The sequence below is a fragment of the Neodiprion lecontei genome, chromosome 3 (genome assembly GCF_021901455.1).
Source record: "Neodiprion lecontei isolate iyNeoLeco1 chromosome 3, iyNeoLeco1.1, whole genome shotgun sequence".
In the NCBI taxonomy this organism is placed as follows: domain Eukaryota; kingdom Metazoa; phylum Arthropoda; class Insecta; order Hymenoptera; family Diprionidae; genus Neodiprion; species Neodiprion lecontei.
Window position 1 is genome coordinate 23252207 of NC_060262.1, and position 11496 is coordinate 23263702.

At 35.8% G+C, this 11496-nt stretch overlaps 1 protein-coding gene across 3 annotated transcripts; it reads right to left on the reverse strand.

Annotated features, from left to right (window-relative positions):
- Positions 1 to 69: 69 nt before the first annotated feature.
- Positions 70 to 9707, reverse strand: LOC107224761 (nuclear cap-binding protein subunit 3). Of its 3 annotated transcripts, XM_046735291.1 has the most exons (9): positions 9636 to 9707; positions 9124 to 9487; positions 5839 to 5993; positions 4610 to 4761; positions 4090 to 4485; positions 2977 to 3380; positions 2568 to 2717; positions 1850 to 2118; positions 70 to 1323 (listed from the first exon to the last, which is right to left on the reverse strand). In XM_046735291.1, the coding sequence occupies exons 4-9, from the start codon at positions 4701 to 4703 to the stop codon at positions 1185 to 1187; spliced, it is 1452 nt and encodes a 483-aa protein (XP_046591247.1). In that variant the 5' UTR covers positions 4704 to 4761; positions 5839 to 5993; positions 9124 to 9487; positions 9636 to 9707; the 3' UTR covers positions 70 to 1184. The 3 variants fall into 3 exon arrangements, with proteins under 3 accessions (XP_046591247.1, XP_046591246.1, XP_015520427.1); XM_046735290.1 differs by having other exon boundaries at positions 9124 to 9675; XM_015664941.2 differs by lacking the exons at positions 9124 to 9487; positions 9636 to 9707 and adding an exon at positions 8489 to 8645.
- Between the last annotated feature and the right edge of the window lie 1789 nt (positions 9708 to 11496).

The window sequence follows — 11496 nt, forward strand, 5'->3', positions numbered from 1 at the left end:
CTCTCTAACCAACAAACATCGCCTTAACAAGTCATTTGTTCTGAAAAAAGTAAATTCGACGTAGAAAGATTAACTCTAGAATAACTTTATTTTTTTTATTTATGATCATGACATACAGGAAGTCGACTAAGAGTATTAGGTAGTGTTTGACAAATCCTGGAGTGTTACGATCCATTATAAAGGAAATATACTTTACAGTTCAGAATACTAACGTGTTTGTTTCTTATTCTTTGTAGTTATTAACTACACGAACAGCATATCGGCAAATCTCCAAAACTTTCAACTTTCAAGGGTACTCAAATTGATGGAGTTCAATTTATAGCGTCTCATAATTTCGAATCAGCAATAACACTGTGAAAATCATCTACAAACCTGTCTAACTCTGAGGCTACAGGTACGCAAGTAGTTTTACAGATATAATACTACTTACTATACCATATTAACAATGTCATAGCCGAAAAATATTACCTAGTACCAAGTCAATAGTTAATCTGGATACCAGAAAACTATTGATATTGCCAAAATGCATTCACACCTGTAAGCTTTTTATCAAAACTCAGTATTAGTAACAAATTGAGTCCTTGATCGAGCTAGATTGATCAAAATTTTACCAAACACCCAAAATCCAAGTCCGAATTTATGTAAGTATGACAAATGTTTATTGTCGAGCAATTTCTTTTCGACTACAAGACGCATAAGAGCATGCACTTTCTAGTTGGGAACGACGCTTGACAGGTCAATTTATGCATACAAAGACATAGAGAAAGAAGGGGAACTCTACATCTGTATAAAGATCAATGAGTAGAATAACATTGATAAACTGATTGTCATTTCTGTGTTCATAAATTTGATTGTTAGCAGGTACAAGTTGCTTCATAAATTTTGTTATCTCACGCAGTGCTAATTGAAACACCTACTTCAATATTTGTTGTCTTGTAGCCAGTTTTCAGTATACTGGAATATTTCTGAAGTACTATGAGCTCTGCATAAAACTTTGTCCTACATTATTTTTCGATATGTTTCAAATAGTGAAAATTAAAAGGTATGATAGATTTGCCCATAAACCTGTACGCATGCATGTACTTAATGTTAATCATAATTCCCTCTACGACGCCAATTTTTTATCAATTTTATAAAACCTAACTAATAGCTAGTCACAACTTTACCATTCATGGGATAATCAGTCACTCAGAATCAGTGTCGCTGGCATATTTGTCATTTTTCACTTCTATTCTAAGAGGGGATCGTCCCCTTGTTTGTTTTCCAAGCCGCGAGCGTAAATCACCTCGCAATGTGTCTCTCAAGTCCCCTGTTGTTGGACGTCTTGAACAGAGGGAATTAATTCATACCACAATGCTCAAAAACGTTTATTACTACTGTGATAAATTGCTGTTTTGCATACATATTTTTTATAAACATTACTAAAATCATTTCATTGGATTATTTCACGGGTATTCAACTAAAAGGCCAAAATTAAACCATGACAGGTCCCATTTTTCTTAAAACATCAAAATATGTTATAGTCTACTATAAATTACGACTTCCAGAGCCTTGATGTTCATTGTTTTGCAGCTATGAAATGTTGCATAAGGGGCCTCTCAAAGTTCTTACAAATAATACTTACAGCATACCTTGGGTACATATAATTTTCAGATTTTGTTAATGTCTACGAGACTTGAAAAAAAAATGATAAGCCGCAAAAAACAATGTTATAGAAATGAGAAAAACCGTATTTACAGATATAATTTCTAATCGAGATACAGAGTTGTACTTTTGCAGAATTAAGAAAAATGGTTCTTCAAATGCATCGCCCTTATTAACTATGAATTAATTACAGATGTCAACTAACCTTTGCTTGGGTTCGTCATCGCATTCAGTTTTCTTATTATTTAGCCTTGCCCAAACAGTAGAGGCGACACGAGGTTTGTGTTGAACCACTTTAATCACACTTCCACGAGGACCCTGGACTTCCTTTTCGCTTCTTTCTGATTCGTCACTTTCTTGGTCATCATCTGTGTCGTTAAGACTTTCATCTTGTACATCAACTGCTTCCTCAGGTGTATCAACAATTTCACCTTCTTCCTCTTCCTCTTCCTGTACCTCTTCTATGCATTCATCCTTCAAATAGATCAATTTTGTGCGTAAGAAAAACAAAGTATATGTTTCTCTCCATAAATATGAATCAATTAATTTTATTGCAAAATATTTAAACCAGTCTTGGATATTTTACTTGCATACATTCTCACTTCCGTCAACAAGTGTTAAAGTAATGTTATCGCACTGATAAAGGATATTATTTTGAAATACATAAAAGGCTATAGAGGGTGCAGAGGTAACATTATTCTCCTACATGTATCGACTCCCATTTGTATTTATAATGCAAGGTGAATCGGTTTTGGCACAAATATTTTGTATCACAACTTCTTAGCGATCTTCAATCAGTGATTGTGGAAATAGAAGATATGCATTCATTGCAGACTGATCGGCATGTGGCACAACTTATTCACTTTTAAATAATATCTAAATACTAAATACTAAAACCTTGCACTAGATTCATCTTCCCTCACCTCAGATCTACTTTTCTTCAAAGAATCTGGTACAATTTGGTTATTGGTAACTACAACCTGAATTGCGCCACGGAAAAGATCAGGTTGATTTCGAGAATTGCACAATCTGGATCGTAGGTCATCAGTTCTGGATGCCGAAATTCTTGCTGCCTGCAATACATGTACATGTTATGTAGTGAGAGGCCATGAGAGTTGAGAATGCTCTTCAGCATTTATTTTTTATAGGTTGCGAGATAAAGCATTTTTTGCAAACTTTTCCCTGATGTTGAATTTAAGGGTCTCTATTCTACAGAATTTATAATTACATTAACCCCAAATATAGCTATGTCTTATCTTTGTTAAACTAGCACCAAACTCATTATTCAGTAGTACGGTTTTATATAGTTGAGATGCAGAATATAATTTATACCTGATGTTTCAACTGCAGTCGACGTTTTTGAACTTTTTCCTCTTCGTCATCGGCATGCATTCGCATTCTCATTACTTTACTTCGTTTACACCATTCCTCATCGCTCTCACCCTGAGAACTACTTTCTGATTCTTCCGAATGATGATGTACCGCTTTCGATATTGGTTTCAACCCTAGTCGTTCTTTTACGTTGTTGCTCTGATCTTTAGTTATATTTTTAGCAATACAATCTTCTTCGGTAAAATCGTTGATACCCCACGTTTGAGACAAAGATCCCCAAGGATTTTTCGAATTGTTTTTATCTGCTTCTTTACTGACGGAGCTTTCCCGTTTCGGTAGTTTTCTTCCATGTTTTAGTTCTTTATACATACGTTTACGCGATTCAGTTAAAATTCCTTTAATACCTGAAAAAAAACTCAGCATCCAATTATTAAAATCTTTTCTGAAACAATTTGAATCACTGTCTTACGCATAATCAATCATTTTATAAAATTGACCGCGAGAGTATAAATAGATATATGTAGAGCACGAAAAATAAATAATTTAATACGTGATTGATGTGACTACTGTAGGTCAACTTTATAAGAGTCGAAAATAATGTTGAGGTTCTTTGTGGAATAGGTCCGTTTTATACTTATATTTATGGTATAATGGAGACGAAAACTATGTATTACAACTTATTATATGTTGTGCTAAAACATTCATCTATCTTTAGTTGAAGTTTGTTGGGGTCGCACAAATGAACAAAATTTTCTAGCTCACTTATGGAGGTGAGTGGTGTCTCATATGCTAGAAATTGCATTGAATAGTTCTGGAGAGTCAGGAAACAGTAGACACTCAAAATGGCGAACAAGAGATTTGATACCGCAGATTAAGATTATGTGAATTAATTTTTTTGAAGCAAAATCAAACTCAAATCTGCGAATATGAGAAAGATTTGTGCGCAGGATAACACAATACAAATGAACATCTAGACTATGAGGATCAAGGTTTATTTAGAGATTTTTAATTTATTACAGAAAAATTCAATCTGACGGTAAAAATTTCAAATAATGGTGACAAGTGTTCGAATGGTAGATATTGACATATAAATAAAAAAATGTTGAATCTTACCTCCAAAGTTAGGATTTCCATACTTCTTGTAATAGTCACTCATTTTTTCGGCTTTCGGTTGTTTTTTATCCGCTCGTGTGGCAAAACGTAAAAGAATACATTTAGATTTCGGACAGTCGATACCTTTTCTCCAAAGTCCAGGCGGTAGTGGACAATTTATATCTTTGCTGTGTATCGAATTTTCCGTTTTTTTGCCTTCCATTCCATCACCGATATCATCCTCAGACATTTCTATGACGCATTCTTCATTTGCAACATTAGTATCATCATCACGACTTGGTGTATTCGAAGCTGAATTTTTTTCAGCCTTAATCGTTTCACCCAGGCCTGTGATTTTTTTCGAAAGTCGTAATAACGCTCTCGCAGCAGTCAAGTTATCTAGCCATACGACATTGCCTAAAAATCATAGAAATCGCGAATGAAAGAGAATTAACTCCAACACATTTCAAAACTTCTCATAACGTCTTTTTGTTTTTCATAATTGCGAAATACAAAAGAAAAATGCAACAATAGTACTTACAAGATACATCATTGATCCATTCTATTGACGCTGGAGCAAAATCTTCAAAGTATTTGAACACATCTGTAGTGCTCATTTCTTCGGTTCCCCGCATGTGCAATACGTTTAGTCTAAGATTTTTTACAGTATCATTTTCTTCTGTTATACCAAGGCTAGAAATCATGGTATGGAGACCTTAATAAAGGGAATAGCAAAGACTGGGAATTTACGCCCACATGTTTTTAACTATTTGTTCCAATTTTCCAAAAATATGATACACTTGACAACATAAACCAAATTGTATGTCATGATAGCATTTTTAACTGGCTCCACTTCATATGCACTGGATGCGATTTCCCCAGTTTTCAACCTCAGAGCGCACCACCGGGTACAGCCAGTTAAAAATGCTCACAGTGTACGTAAGTGAATGTTGTGAAATTCAGAATGTGTCCATTTGAACAACTGATTTCAATACCGCGCTCGTTTTACAAGCAATTAATATTTCCAAGGACTACAGAATGGATGGTTTTAAGAAAAGCGGGTGAAATTTGGGTATTTCCAACTCAACAACCTGTTATTCAATTCCATTGGAGTATATTTTAATCAGAAGTAAGTATGTCAAACTTTATTTACATCTTCTTTCTATTACAATCAATAATAAGTAGCATTCTTGGTGAGAATAATGCTACCATTTTGCTCGGTGACATGGTGTGCATTGTCTACGATATCTCCCAAATGGCTGAACTGATTATTTACTTCTAATTTGGTGAGAGTTGTCTCGGGTAGTGCATCCGCTTTACCGCAATACCATTGTTTATGAAATCATCATATTTTTTTTGTCGAAACAATAAAGCAATCAATTTAAAACGGTCGGCATATTATTGAAAAGAAAAAACACAAGGTGGCACATATGAACTAAGGATGAACTATCCAAGAATTGTCTCCAAATTTGTAGTAAATTGGTTTAGCTGTTTTTAAGATATCCCGAGTAATGCATGACGTACAACTGAGCAAAGTGGCTGATGTTATTATCAATAACAATGCTTCCTGTAAATTGATTCTAATAATATAAGTACAGTTCAAATCGAGTTAAATAAATGGTTGTCAAGATATAAATTACCAAAGTTTACCCACTCTTTCAGCCGTCTACTCGCATATCTTTTTAAATAACATACAGCACTGTTGAACAAGCTTAAGTAATGATAATAGAATAGTAACAGATAGTAACATGACAAAGGTTCAAGTATTACCTATTATACAGTTCTGGTTCTTGAAATTCAGATGAGTTTTTAATGTCCTCAGTAAGCCCAAACCGTTTAGCACGTTTCTCCAGTTTTATTTTTTCCTCTGTACTGAATGTATCTCCACTTGTGATCACACCGTCTTGTTCGTCAGGCGGTGTTTCCTACAATAGTACCATCATATGATTTGTTTAATGCATAATTTTCATGTAAGACAATACCGCCTAAAACAAAAATTATATGCAATGTATGGAAAAAAAATAAAACAAGCAACTCTTGCGTAAACGTAAAATTGGCTTCTAATCGATGTTTAGATCATCAAAATTAAATGACCGTTTTCAATCTGAACTTGATCATAAATATTTTTTGAATTTCATTAGGTTAAAATAAAATTTATGTACATTTAAGAACATCTTGTAACCACTTTGAAAAGTCAGGTCCAGTACATTAGATATTAATAATGATATACTGCCAAAAGATAATGTACGATAAAAATCATGCCAATTAATCAATTGCAATAATTTGCTGTAAGTAAGATGGATAGGGCAATCAATTTAATAATGTGGGAATAACAAAGTCGGTATTTCACATTTTGTGAGGATGAAGTTAGTAACATTACTGTGACATTGCAGGTTTAAGAAAAATCGATATTTCGCACCATTAGGAATGTCTGAAATTTAGTAAACCATGAAAAACAAAATATACTCTTATTAAAAAAATAACCAACTCCTTGAAAGTCATTGCAAAATGGAGCAATAATGATATTTTCCCTGATGTTTCCTTACGTTAACGTTACTAACTTCAGCCTTGTTATATTTTAGGTGAAATAACAAGTAACCAGGAGAATTGTATGCAGATTTAATGTTTTTCTGATTTTTTTCAACTTGTTTATTTGAAGAAGATAGATAAATTTTCGTGAAAAGGATCCGGCATTTATTATAAGGCGTAAGTAACTCATTACACGGCTAAATAGGCATTTTTTAAACATTTTTTATACTTGATAACAGTGAGATTGTTTTATGATTTTCCAGCATGGTAGCATTTCCTATTGATGCATACAAAGTGTTCAAATGCATTGCAGTGGTCAACGACCAGGGTTCGTACGCACAGGGAAAACCTGGAAAACTGGGAAAACTTAGGGTATTTCTTGGAGCAGGGAAAAGTCAGGGAATTTTGAATATAAAGCTGGAATTTGGAGTCTGTCGAAGAAATAAATTTGTTCTTATACAAAATACTATCAATTTTAAGAAAAAAAAAATGCACTTAAAATTTAGTTTCGCCGTACCACTTCATACATTCTATGTATATTAGTTAATACCAAACCTTCTTTCATTTTTATTTTTTTACGGATAATCTAAGGCTGATGTTTGTCAATTGATAATCAGATAGTAAGTTATTTACTAGGTAATATTGAATTATATTTCATATGCATATTTCTTGAAAGGATACTGGGAAAATTCTATTTTCAAGCTGGAATACCTGGAAAAGTCAAGGAATTTCAGCGTCCAAAAAGCGTACAAACTCTGCTGACGAATTAGAATAAAAATTTAGTATCCTTATATTAATAATTCTGCATATCGCTCAAGTTGATGATATCGCACAACATAAACAGAAAGGTAAACACAGCAGGTTCAGAACTTGATATATTATTAAAAAACTATAGCAATGTTATTTGCACCAAAGGTAGTGGATAGAAATAAACGTCCTTACTGCGCTATAGAAATGAATCTGAGCAAATCCGAGTAACACAAGCTAAGATAATTAGAATTTTCAACATGATCAAATTCTGGTGTTTCTTTTGCGAAAAAATTTAACAAATAAGCAACTCCAGAATGAATAAAACTTAATTTATATAAGTACAGTAAAACAGATGTTCGTCAACAATTACGTATGCTCATTGAAGCATACTATTATTATATACATATATATACATACATATTATTGCGCGAGACTTTTAGAATGTTTTATAAGACAATTTGTGGATATCTGGACAGTAGGCAAAATGAGCTTGAGACCATTCAATTTGGATCAAAATGCCTGAGTTTGATCATGTTGAACTTTGGGTTGTAAAACCTTTTGCATGATTCATATTTTAACTTCTGTTATTAGAATTTGCTCGGATTCATTTCTATTATGTAATATGGTTGTTTCATTTGTGTGTACAAGCATCAGCAAAGATTTTGCCTGGTTTGCTGACTTTTGATACAGTTTTTCCAATTTACTGGCAATAGTTTATGTGACGTTTACATGGTCTATGCGTGAATAAATTTTTATTAGCTGAATTGTAAACTAGACGTTTTGCTGCGTTTGCTCGCAGTACATAGTAAACTCAGAACAGTCAATCCGAACATGTATTCCTATGATGATAAATAAAAGTGCCCGTATATGCGTTACATACAGATCATGCAAGAATGTCTTCAGGATGTCGAGTACCAACAGCATGGTTCTTATCTTATATGTGTTCGGGTTTTGAATCAAATAAAATATGATAATTTACAAAAACTTCAGGAACAGTAGAGCAGAGACTGTACTTGTTATAACCTTAAGAAAAAATTCAGGACACTAATACTTGAAGTGTAGTAATGCTTGGAGTGACCCATATAAGTTTACTCTGTGCTGTGAAAAGTAACAGCACACCAATCTAAATGATACGGATTACCTGAGTTGAAACATTATCTTCAGTACTGAGTTTGGTATCGCTCAAGTCACTTATAAATGATTTTGAGTCAATAGATTTATCAATCTCAGTCAAAGATACGCTCGTATCTACATCCATTGGTTCCTCAAATTGATTCATTTTTTGAGGTCTCTTCACTTTGGGTATCTGGACATACGATATCTTCAAGTTGAGCAGGGTAATTTGACAAAAATTCCAGTCACTATTCCTTGATATTCGCAATCTTTTCCTTCCTCCAAGTTATCATAAATAACAGTCTAAGTAATAAACACAGTTCGTCGAAGTGTTGAAATAGCTCAGGTTAAGTTAGATTAGATTAAGGTGGATTTAGGTTAGGTTGTACGTATGTACGGTAAAACGCACAAACGCCTCAGTTTTCCGGCTAACTTGTTTCGGTTCGAAACAAAATGTGAGTGCAATTCTATACAAATTATGTGATAATGCCTCTCATTTTCTCACTTCAGCAGCTGCGTTTAGTCTACAGCGTTGACTATAAAATATAAAGACGGTCAACTCTGGGCAGATTTTTGTGACCAGTTTTCGGCGGGCAAGTGGGTCCAGGTGGGCTTGGGAGCGTAGGAGGTTTCTGCTCTGTCGACTCTACCTAACGGACTCACACCGACATTCGTAGCAGCCAAAGCAGTGACGGTATGGAAGCTTGAGATTGAGTCGGTACAAAGAGAGTACGTATGACTACTTGTCGACTGCTACTTAGACATGTCGATCAGCTGGATCATCCCCGTGAGAAGACGCGGCCACTTCGTCTCCGTCCTCCACCTCTTTCCGCCCCGCGTAAATCTCGTCATCATCGTCCTCCTCGACCACCACGGATCACCACCAACCACCTTCAAAGACTTCCCACCCCCTCCAGCCGCCGATAAACACCTCCGACCAACTTCTACCGCCTTCAAACACCTCCTACCACCTCCGAACACCTCCTACGACCTCCTACCATTTCCGAACATCTTGTGTATTTCTCGTCTGTAATGTGAAAACTAGAATCATTATACATCTTGTCCTATCATACATCATACATCATACATCATACATCATGCATCATGCATAGTATTAAAGTTCGAAACCAGAGTTTGGATGTTTGGATGTTCAAATATTCAGAAAGTGACGTCACCCAGAATTTTTTCTCTCTTGACGTCATCGATCTATAGTAATCAGCTAGCCAAGTTCCTCAGTTTGGAAACAACCGCGTAGTAGAGCGGACGTGTGGAAATCGCGGCACGCAGATTTCGAATGCCGGGTTCTCTACCTGCTGGATCCTGCGCTCCAGGTCCGCTTCCTGGTGCAACTCGACTTCCAGCACAAGCGCTCCGTAGTTTCTGCGCTCAAGGTCTACTACTTGGTAAAACTCGACTTCCAGGACAAGCGCTGCGTGGTTCCTGCGCTCCAGGTCCATTACTTGGTGAAACTCGACTTCAGGGGCAAGAGGTGGACGAGGAGGAGAACGAGGAAGACGAGGAGAACAAGGTGGACGAGGATGACGAGGATTTGTGCACTGTGAGTATAACATTCTAAAGTATTGAATAGAGTACGAGTAGGAGTAGAAGTAGGATTAGGACTAGAATCAGGTGTAGGATCAGGAGTAGGAGCAGAATCAGGAGTAGGAGTGGAATCAGAAGTAGGTGTTGAAATAGAAGTAGGATCAGTAGTAGGTGTAGAAATAGGAATAGAAGAAGTATAAATAGGAGTAGAAGTAGGAATAGAAGTAGTAGGAATAGGAATAGGAATAGGAGTAGTAGGGTAGGGTAGGGTAGGGTCGGGTAGGGTAGAGTGGGGTAGGGTGCGGTAGGGTAGGGTAGGGTAGGGTACCGCCTTGGCGTACCTTTTTCAAAATTCCATTTCATTTCATTTCTTTAATTTCTTCAATGCACAAATATTATTTCATCAAAATCTCATACTCTAATAACGGAGAGTTCCACCCCTCCTGGCAAAAGTCAAGTAGAGACCAACAATGATCCCTAGTATTAGGTTCGAAATTGTTTCTTATAACTGGTACCAAAAATTGAGATAGGAGACTGCTGAGCTAGTAACAGCGGAGCTCAGCCTAATAATACCTCTCTTTTTAAGGCAAAATTATCATTGATATTTAGCATAAACCATTCATCCATTGTGGACTAAATTTAAACAGATTACTTATCAGGATGTATGAATGAATGTGTGAACATTGTATGTAAATATCGCTTGTTCATATTTTTCATGTGTCACCGACAAGATTGGGAATCGTCGGAACACCGTCGAAGAGCGTGAAGTAACGCTGACCATGTGGATTCGGGCACCAGGGGGTCGCCCTCGCACCTCATTGGCTAATTACCGTTGTAACTTATTACAACTGCAGCTCCTTGGACCCTCAAGCCCTAGAAGCCGCGTCTTTCGTCTGTTAGGTCGCGAAAATATTAGTTGTGACCGGCCTAAAGCCTCTTGCTAATCCGTCAAATTCGAGCAATCATATTATCCTGTGATTTGAAGAGACTCACTATCTTCTACGTTCCATCTTTCCTGTTCTTTACTAAATCTATTTATTTCGAGAATAGACATTTTTATGATATTCGGTTTCCATCAAAAATAACCAAATTCTGCCCAGATTCAATCCAGATCTGGTAATGTTAAGTGTTTATAATAATAACCAGTTACATTATCATCTTGAAATAATAATCGTTAGAATCACCTTTCAATATATATCAAAACCGCGAGTGAATCAAATTGACATTTTCAACCATAGCTTTCGATAGTAGAGTATGATTCTAAATTTACAAAGACTAAGTGCTCAACGTTAACAACGTTCGGACTCATCAACCCTTCCGATCTCGAGGTGAGACCCTCATCCGGAAATTCTACTGACGCAGACCGACACGATCCAACGGCTCTCAATCTCGCCGTATTACATCTAAAGATAAGTCAATCCGAGTGCTAATCTTCAACATTGAACGAATTCTAATGTTTTCACCTGTCTAATCAAAATTTACTATCATAATATC

Bases quoted from the DNA above. Each gene is read 5' to 3' on its own strand.
- LOC107224761 (XM_015664941.2), bottom strand. From the start codon at position 8,626: ATGAATCAATTTGAGGAACCAATGGATGTAGATACGAGCGTATCTTTG. The intron at 2,718-2,976 runs GTATAAATTATA...CATGTATTGCAG, and splicing joins GACTGCAGTTGAAACATCAG to GCAGCAAGAATTTCGGCATC. The intron at 2,119-2,567 runs GTGAGGGAAGAT...ATCTATTTGAAG, and splicing joins TGAAGAAAAGTAGATCTGAG to GATGAATGCATAGAAGAGGT.